This window comes from Perissodus microlepis, chromosome 6, assembly GCF_051167445.1.
Source record: "Perissodus microlepis isolate ML-2025 ecotype Zambia chromosome 6, ASM5116744v1, whole genome shotgun sequence".
NCBI lineage: Eukaryota > Metazoa > Chordata > Actinopteri > Cichliformes > Cichlidae > Perissodus > Perissodus microlepis.
The window spans coordinates 36781126-36794914 of NC_140466.1; the positions used below are offsets into that span (position 1 = coordinate 36781126).

General features: G+C 41.6%; 1 protein-coding gene across 1 annotated transcript; it reads right to left on the reverse strand.

The window, feature by feature from the left end:
• Window positions 1-8838: 8838 nt before the first annotated feature.
• On the reverse strand, window positions 8839-12364 carry LOC146386131 (homeobox protein Nkx-2.3-like). The gene is made up of 2 exons (XM_084932174.1): window positions 11690-12364; window positions 8839-10515 (listed from the first exon to the last, which is right to left on the reverse strand). The coding sequence occupies exons 1-2, from the start codon at window positions 12120-12122 to the stop codon at window positions 9869-9871; spliced, it is 1080 nt and encodes a 359-aa protein (XP_084788300.1). The 5' UTR covers window positions 12123-12364; the 3' UTR covers window positions 8839-9868.
• Window positions 12365-13789: the final 1425 nt, after the last annotated feature.

The window sequence follows — 13789 nt, forward strand, 5'->3', positions numbered from 1 at the left end:
TGTGTTATTGTAAACCCTGACAGTTTAGGATAAATCTCTGTGGGTTGCATTGGATAAACACCGTATACTCGTGTATCTTCCCAGAAACATAACGTTTTAGACCCAGAAAGCTGCACCAGTGAATGGATAAATGTGGATCACAGCATAAATATTTAGATATCTCGGGCTGATGGACGAGCCAAAGCCGTTCTCTTGGCTGGCCTTCATCCCGTCTCCCACCCCAGGACACGGGAAACCAGTTAAAAAGACATTTGCAAACATCCACATTGCAAAATCTATTACACTGACGTCAGTAAGAATTACATGAACTGACAGACTGAGAAGACACTGTGCAGTCTCCCAAGAGCACTTATTCACTAGAGCTTGTAGGTGTCATCTTTTCAATTGGTGGATAGCTCATTTTAAAGATGAACTCCCACAGGCTGCAAGATGAGCACACAGGAGTCTCTTGTGCTATTCAGCAGTTAAAAATATGTTTTAATAAAAGCATAGTTTTGCTGCAACATCATACGTTTTCAGTACATTCTCGGCTGGGGGCCACTTAAATCTATGTAATTTTTTTCTTGCTTGTTTTTCTCTTGAACGTTGGTTAACTTTAGCCCTACAGTGTGGACCTTTAATGAAAAAGAACTCCAAAATGGAAAAAGCTCTTGTAGATTGTTATCTTTTGTACGGGACTTCTGTCTCAGCGCTTTCTGTAAACCGTTTTTCACATATAGAAAATAAAAGTAAATACTGCAAAAAAGCTAATAACCTCTTTCCCCATTCTGAACTCTCCAGCTTTACCTCATAGGTCAGTGCTGTCAAGATAACTTACTGTTGTTCTACAGTTTAAATTCATGTGTTTAAGTTTGCCCAATTTGAACTTGACATGAAAGATTAGTGCAGAATTACTTCACCCCTACGAGTGAACTGATCATTTTCATCACACTAACATGAACTAATTTTGCTGTGAAATGTCACAGCCTAGTGTGAAAAAGTGCAGCCCTCTGAGCTTTAATAGAGCCAATCCAGTGATGCAGCCGTAGTGCCAAAAAATATGAGCCAAAAAAAAGCAGAGCCAAAACTTGAACCAGGAAAGTTATCCTGCAAAACCAGGACTTTCCTTGTGCGACGGATTGGCAAAATTCCAGGAGATAGGTGCTGAGACAGGTTTCAGTCTCCTGCGACCCTGGATGGATGCTACTTACCTCACAACTCTTCCATCAAACAATAAATTATCTGCAGTCTTATGATTAGACTTCAGTGTAACGTGTCAGAATCAGGCTGTATTCACAGTGCTTCACTGGTTCCATTTTGTCATGCTACACGCTTATGCTGAAATGGATTCAATTCATTTTTCACCTCAAAGGGCTACACAGAGTACTCCATAATGACAAAGGGAAAAACATTTGCTGGAAATTCTTGTAAATTTATTAAAAATAAAAAGCAAAAATATCTCATGTACATAGGTTTTCACATCCTTTGCTCGTACTTTGTTGAAGCTCCTTTGAAGACCTATTTTGGGGCAGATTCTCTCATTCCTCTTTGCAGAACCTCTCAGGCTCCCTCGGATTGGATGAGGAGTATTTTCACATGCCTCCAGAGATATTCAATCAGCTTCAAGTCTGGGTTCTGGCTGGGCCTGGCACTCTGGGGCAAGTTATCACTGAGGATGTCTGTCCAGTCCTCTTTACCTGAGCCCTGAGTGGTTTCCCAGTTCCTGCTGCTGAAAAACATTCCCACAGCATGATGCTGCCACCACCATGCTTCACTGTAGGGATGGTATTGGCCAGTTGATAAGCAGTGGTTTTCCTCCAAACATGGTGCTTGGCATTCAGGCAAAAGAATTCAATCTTTATTTCATCAGACCAGAGAATTTTTTTTTCATAATCCTTCAGATGCCTTTTGGAAATTATCTGCAGGGTGTAATGTGCCTTTTACTGAGGAGTGGCTTCTGTCTGGCCTGGATGGATCCCACTTTGCTCGTTGGGACTTTCAGTGAGATTGTTCTATACCCTTCCCCAGATCTGTGCCTTGATAGAATCCTGTCTTGGAGGTCTATAGACAATCAATCCAACTTCATGAACTTTATGACTTTATGTTCTTAAGTTTTGGACTGCCTGTCGTCGGCACAGAGACAGATTAAACAGGCGGGCAGACTTTAATCCACACATCAGTAAACATAAGTCATAGACTGGGAATACAGGTTTGAGAAAGTGACTGAATGCAAGAGAGACAAGCAACTACTTCAGATGCAGGTTTATTTTTTATGAGTAGCCACTTTCATGGCAGAGGACTGGACTGGTGTAAAGTGGGTGTAGCAAAAGAATTATTTAGAAATAAGTCACATAATAATTTGATTTGTAAGACTGTGATCAGCTGACCTGTCCTGGTACTGCAATATTGACAGCTCTTTGTTGGTTGAGCCAACTGAATTAAACAAAATATGAGCCGATGTTTGACTTGCTGCAACTTCTTGACAGTTTAAAGCAAAGTATAAAATATAAAAAAGTAAAATACTGAGTGAATCTAATGAGTGTCATCATCTTAAATGGAAATTGATATCATCTATTTACAAGCAAAGTTTGAATAAGAATATGTTTTTGGGTTTTACTGGGTTTTTTTGCAGGATATTTTACAAAAACATTGTTCAGGAACACGTCATGTATTTACCTTTTTATTTATAGAACAATTGCACATTAACCCTGAACCATGAAATAATTGCCAAAAAATGCTATTTTTTTTTAAACTGGAGATTTTCTTTAAAAAATTAAATTAAATCAATTTGCATATATGAGTTTTAATTGGTGTCATTTTTGCTACAGCCTTTTTGAAATAGAGATCTCAAAAGTTAAGCATCAAAGAACATGATAGACTTGGCGTTACAGCTAACTGACCCATTTAGTGAGAAATTGTAAAGAAGCTGTGCATTTGAAAAGATCTGTCACCAACAAAAAGGGAAATAAAGAAGAAAATTATGTTTATATTTGCTCTTCTTCTACAGCTAGCCGCTGACGTACCACAACTTTACATCTGCACCATGAAGAGTCCACAGGTGAAAGAACCACTACAACAGGAATGAGAAGGATGTTTCTGGGCTGTCAGCGTGTTGTGGTATGTCATTATATTCTTATTAGTGAGCAAGTATTTTCATGCTCTCACTGAAAGTAACGCCAGGATGATTCTCACAAAAAATAAACCCATCTGAAAGTAATATGCACTAATTTGAAGATGCTGCACATTAAAAAGTAAATACATTAAAAAAGATCTGTTAAAAAAAAAAACAACTTACATTGTGCTTTTAAAAAATGATTTTCCATTTCAATTTTAAAGGATTTCACACATTAAATGTGACCATCTACAGAAACCTACTTAAGAAATGGATGATGTACTGGCTGAATTTTTTTGTTCCAATTTTGTACAAGTAAACTACACAATCAGAGGTCATTAAGCTCATTACATTTCTGGATCTGTAAGACTTGTAGAAATATGTGCAAGAACAAAATTGCAACTTTGCTTAGACATCACTGTGTATCACACCCTCCCTGTAGCTGCAGGTAAGTCTACTCATAGAACTATAATAAAAATATGTGATTTTCCTGAATACTATAAAAGCTAAATGACTGGTAGAAGGCGTCATGTGGATCAAACTATATGAAACATCCAATTTTGACTAAATGAAAACATGTCAGTAAACCATTTGATATGATTCTTATTTCTCAGCGTGGCCCTTTGGAAAATGAATTCGGCACCCCTGCACTCAGGAAAGCTGACAACTTGTGCATCTCTTTTGCACCATTTTGATGTGTAAACATGGGCAATTTGAACAAAATAAAGTTTATTTAAACTTCATTTACCTTACCTTTACCTTTAAACTAACTTAGCGCATCGTGTAATCTCTTCTAGGCAAGACTGACACAACTCTCTAACCCATACTTCTCAGATTTGAATAATAAAGCCATCAACTGGAATAAGAAAGAATAGTTTAAAATGCAAGTGAGTCATTTTTCCTCTGTGTTTAAAAAAAATGCATACAGCTGTGATAAATTTCCTGACTCATGAAGTCTGATTTTCTGATAAACTTTGAGGTTTACGGTCTTGTCTCTCAAGCTGGACTTCCTGCCCCCCCCCCCCCCCCCCCCCCCCCCCCCCCACCCCTCCACCCCCCAGTCAATCCTGCTTTGTAACACAAGGCTCAATTTGGGCAGAGATCCCTTAATGAAGGATGGGTGCTTGAGTCACTTCTACTGTTGCAGACACAAAGTCTGAGTCATTATTTGAGAGAGCCAGAGAAATCGGGGGGGGGGGGGACCCTGGGGCAGCTGTTATACCAGCTTGAGCAGTAGCAACAATGCAGCAATAGCAGCAGTGGTAGTTTTATTCACTGCATCACTACTACACTGTAGTAGGAGTAGCAGGCACAGTAGCTGTAATAATATTACTGTACACAGCGAGCTTAGCTGCACTCCTGAGTACCTGAGTAGACCTATAAGCTTAAATGTCTCCACATGTTCATGTGGCCTGTCTGGGCCTGTCAGTGCTCAGCGCTGCAGCCTGAGCGGTCTGCTAATGGGAGGAGTGTTGCTCTTTGATGACCAATAGTAAGAGCTGTATGAGTGGAAGCAGCAGCCCAGCATGGACAGCAGCCTCTACAACAACATGTGGGTGTTGTGACAGAAACAGAGAGCACGCCAAGAAGTACTCCCCAAACTGATAATGGCACAGCCATGAATGATCTCATAGAAAATGTTTTCATATATTGTGTGTCGCCTTTAGCAACATGTATTTTTTCTAGAAGGGAGAGCATAAATTTCTCCTTCTCTCTCTCTCTAAACTTTATACCCTTTTGTTTAAAATTTAAACAAAAGGGTGAAAGCATTTCCACAATAGGGCACATCTACTGCACAGCAGTTTATCTACTGGGGTTATAAAAATGTTGGGGGTGGGGGCTCTAATTATCCCAAGCTCTTTCATAGATTTCTTTATATCAGCGTGACAGATGAACTGATGTTTTGTTTTATTCCCACAGAGACTAGCTTAGACACGTTTAAGACCAGCTCCCAAAATCTGAAACTTGTATAAAATGAGCAGCTTTAGAGGAAGCCGCGGCTTTGTGTCACAGTGTCAGCTTACTTGTAGTGCAAAACCCTGTTAATGTGACACAAACATCATTTTGCACACTCCTGCGATGCACTGCATGCCCACAGGATGGAGAGATATGAAGTAAAGGGACAGGTGAAATAAATGCCTCATATTTGAGCTGCTTTTCTAGAACTCAGTAAAAGACAACAAAACAAAGAGGACAAATGAAGGTATAGTTTTCTTGAGGTTCTAGTGATATTTTAAAAACCCTTTTGTTCATGATGAAGCAGACTTGTTTGGTATCGAATTGGCATTTCTCTTCAGAGTGCAGATTCCAAATGTTGATACTCATAAAGTTGTTGGTAATGATTCACCACTGTCTCGAGTGTGGATTTACTCCCACAGAGTGTCAGCATGTCTGAGTATATCTTTAGGGCACACAAAAGATGTTTAATCTTCAGTTCGTGTTTGGCCAGTGTCCTTAGTAGAGCTGTAAAACCAATTATACCTTATTGTAACTGCTGTGAGAGGTTAGATTAAAGCATTAAATCAAGTCATGCAGACGTATCGTTGTTATCTAGGTTTGAAAGTTCTCCAAACTCAGACTTTGGCAGAAAAAAAATAACTGAGAGAGACTCTACAAATCAGAGTTGAAAAATCAAACATATTAACACATGCAGGGTGTGCTGCAAACACACTGATGACTGGTGTGTTTGCTCAGCCAGAGTCAGAGCAGCTGCAGCTAACTGTGTGCTGTAAACAAATCAGTAAGCAAATATATGGGCCAAATTAAAAAAAAGTGTGACACAAGTGTGTGTGTGTGTGTGTTGAAATGGCTCATTTTACTGTCAATTACCACCACTGATGCACTGGAAGCTGAAAAAATCAGTTCACATTGGTACAACTAAAAATAGCTCCTGGATACTGCAATGTTTTATCATTATTAGCGGTAAAATTTTATTTCATTTACAAGCCACTAAAATGTTTTAGTGATAAGTAGTTTTTTATCTCGGAGATTACAATTCTATAAACCATATTTTTATTATGTAAAGCATTTTATATTTTTATACATTAAACTGTCCAGCAGTGTACAGCAGTTCAGCTTAGCTACAACAACACAGCTCCTAAAGTTAATTAGTAATCCAACACTGTGTGTAATAACGATGCTAAAACTATTACTGGGCTTTGTAATGAATACTGTAATATTTTTTTTAATTTGTAATACAGCCAAAAAGTTTTATGTTACTTTATGTTACAGAAAGGTTTTATTTGTGTATTTTTACCGTAATATTACTATATTAATTTGAGGTAAGGCGCCAATATTTAATGGGCACTATGTAGCCAGATTTTTTAAAAAATAATTTTATTTAGCAATTACAAACATGTCTACAGATATGTAGACACGGATATGTCTAAGTCATTATTGAAAGCGTAACACTTTACTGAAAAAATGTAACTAATAGCTGCTATTGGCAGATATATAACTGTGTTCAATTAAATTCTGCTGAAGTCGAACCAAAACAACAAGAATAAAATAAACCGTTTCGGTACCAATACTTTCAATAATAAAAACATCGAGACATAAAATTTGATTTTGTAGTTTGTAACATTAGATCGACTCTCAAGTGCGAACCAGAATGCGCATTGGTTTGTCAGGCCCAGGGTAAGACCTGGAACACTTAGCGCAGTAGTATGAAATAACCTTAGTTAACCAGTTGTACTACCAGGCATACTACTTTCTATTTTCATATAAAAATATTTCTATAATAGACAAATAACGGAAATTTTTTCGTTTTATTTTATTCTATTATTAGTTAAAGCTGAATAAATGAATGTTTTTAAGATTTTTATCATTTGAGTGCTCTTATTTATTCTGTTGTGTTTTTTTCCAAGTTATTTTATTATTATTATTATTATTATTATTATTATTGCTGTTGTTGTTGTTGTTGTTGTTGTTGTTTATTCACTTCCTCGTGACCTTGCGGATAGTGGTGTTTACCTGTTAGACGCCTCTCTGTCTCCCTTTTATTTGCCTCCATCAGTCTCTGTCCTGCGGGCCGGCAGCACTTCAGGGCGCAGAGCTTATCAGCTTTCTGTGTTTACCTCTCAATTAATCCCCATTAGTAGGGGAGAAGGCATTAAGGCCGCTCTGGTGGCCTCTAATGTTGTTTTGTTCCAAACAGGAGATGGGCTGGTTAACAGCTCAGACGGACAGATCTCAATCTGAGCACAAAGCCGGACAGTCTAGCAGGGAAGAAGCGTGAGAGACGCACCGATCACCGACAACGATAATTACACTGATGTTGGCTGTGTCTGTTCTTATTAACGCAGCAGTTACTTTAGGACAGTTATACAGATTTTAATTAAATTCAGTGACGCTGTGTGTGTGTGTGTGTGTGTGTGTGTGTGTGTGTGTGTGTGTGTGTGTGTGTGTGTGTGTGTGTGTGGACATAAAGTAAGCTCAACTTATTTCGAAATTTAGATATTACTGACTCGCTGAACCCGTGCCCCACTTTCACACAGTAACGCACAAGTGAGGTTTCGGTGTGAGACGCTCTAGTAAACGTAGCTCCCGGTGTTTGCTCTCAATGTTGGCTACGGTCTCCCATTAGGACACGAGTGTGTGGGTGTAATTACACAAGAATGGGTTTGGGAAACAATTGTTCTCAGGCCGGAGGAACAATTACTCGCAGGGGAAAAACAGCAATTGATGCTTTCCCTCCCTAATTTTCTCATAACTTCCCTCATCATTTATCTTCTTAAGAATTATTTTAGCAAATAGCTGGACAGATTTTTCGTCCCATAAACGACAAAACACAGGTTTGAGATGAGCTTGGTCCTCAAATTATGCCCAGTGCCTGTTTTTGGTCCTCACTTGTGCGTAACGCTCGATTAAGAGCCAGCGAAAAGGAATTCTTCTCACCAAATCACCAACCAGCCAAACTGTCAATGTTGTTATTTTGGTACTTTCCACCTCTGAATATCAGCTTATAGTTTTTCTTATAAAATATCAGAAATTGGTGAACTGAAATTAATCTACAAAACGTTTCGGAATCTTAGGGGACATCTTCGCTATTTGAGTATTTTCCGCTTTATTTGGGTTGGAAAATATTCCCAAACTGCTGTCCATTCAATTTAAGTCATTAACCTTTTTTGACACTGGACTAAACTCTGACCAATCGAAAATAAAAAATAATAAAATAAAATAAAAAATACTTTTGTAGCTTTATTTCATAGTTGAATCAACAACGGACCATTCCAGGTAAATATTCTGATTTTGTACCCTTCGAAATAAGAACCTTGGATCCTTGGCCTGCGCGAAAAATATTAAAATATCCGTGTGTCAGCTTTTCTTTCACTAGTGCGCAAAGGTCTTCTGAAATCTATTGAATGTGATTTTTTTCTGTGATATTGTATAATTACTTGTGTTAATAGATCCATAAATATATGTATTCAGAAGATTTTTCTTTCCGAGTTTGGACTGTTACCTGTGAGAATGAGCTGAAATAACACCCTCATACTGAAATAATAGGCTGCACTGCAGCCTCACCGGGCTCACCCCCTTAAAATTCTCCAGTCCATTTTCCTCCTCGGGATAAATGGTGAAACTTGTAGCAATAATACCCTCTTCTTTCACACAAACGCCTCCCCGCTGCCATCACCTCGAGCCCGGCTGCCCCCGAAGCCTCACGGCTGGGGATCTCGGAGAGCCTTTCTCCGCGAACAAAAAAAGCCTCCTGAAGGGGAACAAAAGTGACCACATTTTTCCTCCATGTCCCCTTCTCCGCGCAGAATAACCCGCTGCCTGTCGCTCAAATGGGAATATTAGGACGTCAATCTCACGGCCCCTGTGCGCTTTTGTCTTTGCTGAGTGCCCAGCTCTGCCTACCACACACCTTTTGTCCGACAATCCAATAAGAGCCATTATTCTCGCTCCCTAGCCCGGCTGCAGCTCGCTCTTCGGGTATTTTAGGTGCTTAATCGCGTCCTTTTAAGGACCTCAAATGGAGAATAACTTCCTCCTTTCACGTCGCCTTGCACCGGGACAAAGAGTTCCTGTGTCCTAGCTTCTACCAGAACCTGTGTTTATGAGCAAAATCTGCCACCACGAATCAGATTCACTAATATTCACCATCTGATTCACTGTTACACCGTATGGAAGAAAATATATACAATCAATAATATTTCTTTGCAGATTTAGGGGAAGATAGGATTTCATTTTCTTCTCTGTGATGTGTTTTGGTATTATAATAATCGTTCTTTCTCAAATTTAGCACATACAATAAGATTATTATGCTTCTGTGCGGATACAGAATCAAAACGCACTTTCTTTAATCTCTTGGGTTTATTTGAATAGATGTGAAATAGACTAAAACAATTCTCTGTTGAACAAAAAAAACATTTTAAAGCAGTCCAGTCTTTCCATAACCTAAAAATATAAAGGACAAAAACAATCGTTAAAAAACAGTCTTTTTCAGTTCAATTAAGGTGAAATGCGCAAACTTGTGCGTAATTTCCCCTCTGCGCTTCAGTGCCGAACTAGAGCACCAACAAATATTGGACCACAGAAAAAAAATTCACCCAAGCCAGTGCTGTTCAGAAATTCGACAACCAGCAAATTACGGAAACTAATTTTCTCTATAATTCTCCAAATATCCGGAAAAGTGAATCCAAACGCGCATCCGTTATAAGCAATACTGTATTCTGGCTGTATTTTGACCAGGTTAATACACACTTCTAAAGGAAAGAATGTGGGTTGAAGAACTCCGTTTAAAAAAAAGATACTGGTTCTGTTATGGTGAGGCTACCAGGCCCTGATCCCCTGCAGCGAGCCCTGACAAGATGTGACCGCTGTCCCTTGGTGTGTTTGAGCCTGTGCGGAGCTGCCGAGGCCGCTCACGTTTCCCAAGTTCATGTTCATGAAGGCGTTGGGGGTGCCGGAGGGAGGAAGGGCGGGGATACTGGTGTAGGTGCAGCTGTAGTTGGTGTTATACGCCGGGCTGTTGTACGTGTAGGCCGGGTATCCGTTATAGCCGTACGGATTGGATCCGTACGGAGCAGTAGCCGCGGCGGCATAGCTCTGCGCTCCTCCCAGACACGGCTTCCCATCCCGAACCAGAACCGGCACGGCCACGCGCCTCGGCGGCGGAGGATGATGTTGCCCCGTCGGTTCCAGAGACTTGTCTTGCCGCTGCCGTTTGCACTTGTAGCGGCGGTTCTGAAACCAGATCTTCACCTGGTTAGAAGTGAGTTTGAGGGTGGTCGCCAGGTGCTCTCGCTCCGGGGCGGACAGGTAGCGCTGCTGTTTGAAGCGCCTCTCCAGCTCGAAGACCTGTGCCTGGGAAAAAAGCACTCTGGGTCTCCGCCGGCTCCTCTGCTTCTGCACCGGCCTCTCCGTGTCGCCCTGCCCGCCCTCGGCTGCCTCCTCCCGGGACACCAGCCCGCAGTTTTCTGGGCAGGTTGGGAAATTCACAGAAGTATGAAGTTAATATCTCTTTAAGAAAACACGGGAATCATGTCTCCCAATTGTGGCATTTGTTTTAATCCTCACTCAATAAAGTATTGAACTGAAGCCACAGGCCCTCACGCTTCCGTCAGTACCTGTCAGCTTCACGAGAACCTGTCACCGCAGAGACAACACTCCACTGCAGCTCAAGCTTTTAGCCAGGGCGCACAATTCAAAGATAAAACACGGAACGCCGGAATGGACTAATTATAGTTGGTTTATTTATTCATTTATTTTTAACACTTCTTAACTTAGAAGGATGCAAGTCACCTACCCGCTAATTCTGTCAACAGTTTATGTCTGATGAATAATTGTGTGAACTCTGTAGAGAGGAGCCGAAGTCGCCGTGTCCGCCTGTGTTTATTAGCGCTACTTGTCGGTGTCACTTCTTTTACAAGCCTCTTTAAACTAATTGTCGGTTTATGGTCCAGACAGCATAACAGACTCCAAATAACAGGCAAGCGACTGAACCACTAGAAAGTGTTTGACATCTCCAGACTTTACTGGATTCGTCTCAGGGCTTCTGACTTCCACCATTTGGAAGCTCTTTATTGGAATAATGCCCGGCGTGTGTGCAGATGGAAGAGCCGGGAAGAGACAAGAGGCCCCAGAAAGCCGCGTAACCCAAATTATGTTCCACGTATTTTATTAAGTATTTTTTGCACGTATTATCTTTTGATTTTTCCGCCGGGTGTCATCTTTAAGGTCACGAGTATATTATTTAGAAAATTTCACAAACTATGTTATGTTTTCTCACGTGGCTCACATTAAGTTTAAAGTCTCTTGGTATTAAATTTGATAATGAGCCATACAACTGTGACCAGATCAGTTACAAAGAAAGTGCTGTGTGAAAGTTGATGTTAACATTAGAGGCATTTTTACTATTTGCTGTTTGGTTGCGTTACAGGTCACTGAGTTTGTGGTAAACATGTAAAGCATTCTGCGGGCACTGAAAATATGACATATTAAAGGTTTAATCCGCTTTGCTCTTTCGTCCTTTATACTGTGAATCTTTCTGGTTTTCTTTAAAAGGCCTGTTGAAATTTTTTAAAATACTTTTACGCGCGTCTTTTGCCTTTTCGTGCAGTTTTTACAACAGCAGCTCGAGTTTGTACTCACTGCTTTCCTGCTCCTCCAGCTCGGCGGCCTCCAGCTTGGCTCCTTGCAAGCCGGGATGCACGTACATGTCTGGAGATAGGCTGGTGTCCCCCCGTTCTTCCTCCCGCACTGCAAGCGCGCTGAGGTAAGCCAGGTTGTCTTCTCCGTCCGAGAAGGAAGGGCTGTCTCGGGCTCCGGCGAGCATGCAGGACGGCGCGGTTTGGAAATGCTGCTGCTGCTGCTGGGGAGGAGAGCGGGACAAGTGCTGCTGGGTGTGGATTCGGTGCGTGAGCTCCAGGGTTCCGGACTGCTGCTGTTGCTGTTGTTGCTGCTGCTGCTCCAGCTTCAGGATATCCTTGACAGAAAACGGCGTGGAGGTGAGCGGGCTCTGCAGCATCATGTCATCCAGCTCCTGCTCTGCAGCATCGAGGAAATGAAGCCCTCCGAGTAACATGCACTCCCCTTCGCCTTTTCCCACTTTTTTCTCTAGCAAATAATTGAGCGTAAAAGCCCCTTGTTTGGCAATCGGAGGTGCGTTAAGCCTCTGAAATCCCTCATCGCCATAAATCGCACGAAAACACGGGTATTAGTCCCGGGTTTGTCCATGCAGATGTCTTGCCTGACAGATATAATATCGGGCTTTGTGAGTGAAGTTTGGACCGGGGAGGGGAAGGAGCACCTCTGCCTCTTCTGGTATCAGGGGGAGGGGTGTGTGTGAAATGGAAAGTCCGTGAAGGCTGGAAGAGAAACGTTTGGGAATTAGAGAGAGAGGAGGAGGGAGGGGCATAGGTGACGCGTTTGCACGGACTGGTTATGTTTTTTTGAACGTGGTGAACTAAGAATTGTACTGACAATACTCGTCCACTGCCCGGTTCCTTCGTGTTTCTGTACATCTTGGGGACAGTCCCAATAGGACTTAAAATCTGGGACTCTCCACCAATTGCTCTTAGAGCTGAAGAAGCTTCTCGGATGAGAGGTGGAACGTAGTCCAGAAACTTAAAGAAATCCAGACGCTTTGTTTGTCCAAGCTCCTTAGATTGTACTTAAATTATTTTCCCCACCTTTTACGCACTCATTTAGCTCCAAGAAGCACAGAAACAGCCCTGCAAATAGCTGGCCCTATACGTTTATTATTATATTTAAATCTAATGTACAGAGTTATTTTTAAAATATTATTGTTATTTTACACTACGGTTATACCCCCGGGGTCCTTGTAGTTTTGTGTGGCCCTTGGTTTTTGTGCCAATCCGTGTGCTCTTTTCAGAGGCTAACAGTTCGTGTCGGCGGTGATACGTCAAGGTCAGGTTAAGAGTTCCTGCCTTGTAGATGAAGTGTAACTGAGTTGACTAATAGAAGTTTCTCTGAAAATCATTACCCAAAATAATAAACGACAATTTTTAGCGCCAGGAGACATTTTCGCAGCCAAAATGTGGAACAAAGGTGGCTTTAAAATTTGCTTTTTTTTTTGGATTAAAGTGGTCAAAAACAGCAGACAGGAAATAAAATATATATGCGATGGAACACATAATGGTCAATATGTACAAACGTGTACTGTTTTTATTCTTTGAGACTGACTGCGTTCAGTAAAGGCCGCTCGCTTCCGTCTCACAAAGCTCCGGATTTTCAAACCTTTACTCTGTTTTTTAGAGAAGCTGGACTGCACATCAGGGAGGTGCGTAAAATACTCCAGAAAACTTCCCCGTTTCATGTAACAGCGGAGCAATAAAAGTGTCTGATGGCGCTTTAAACCTGCCACTCACTGCAGCTCCACTGAGGCGCAGATCCCCGCTGTTTACTGCACAACACGGAGCTGCTATCATTTCTGTTCACTCTCAGAACTCTCAGCAGACATGCCCGGTCTCTCTGCGCCTCTGCAGCCTCGTCTTCCAGCAGCTCTACTCGGTGTCCCTCTGTCCTCTTTATCGCTGCTGTTGTATTAATAACCGCTCTGGGCCGATAAGCAGCCCCCCCGGGGCAATTAAAATTCCTCCAAGAAAACTGACTGACGTTTTTAGCCCGGCCTAATCTGCTCCTATCAGCTCCCCTTTCCGTTTTGCAGTGGGACCCCTCGCCTCATTCACCCCTCTCCCTCTGGTCCTCCTGCGAGTTTTTCCTCTCTGG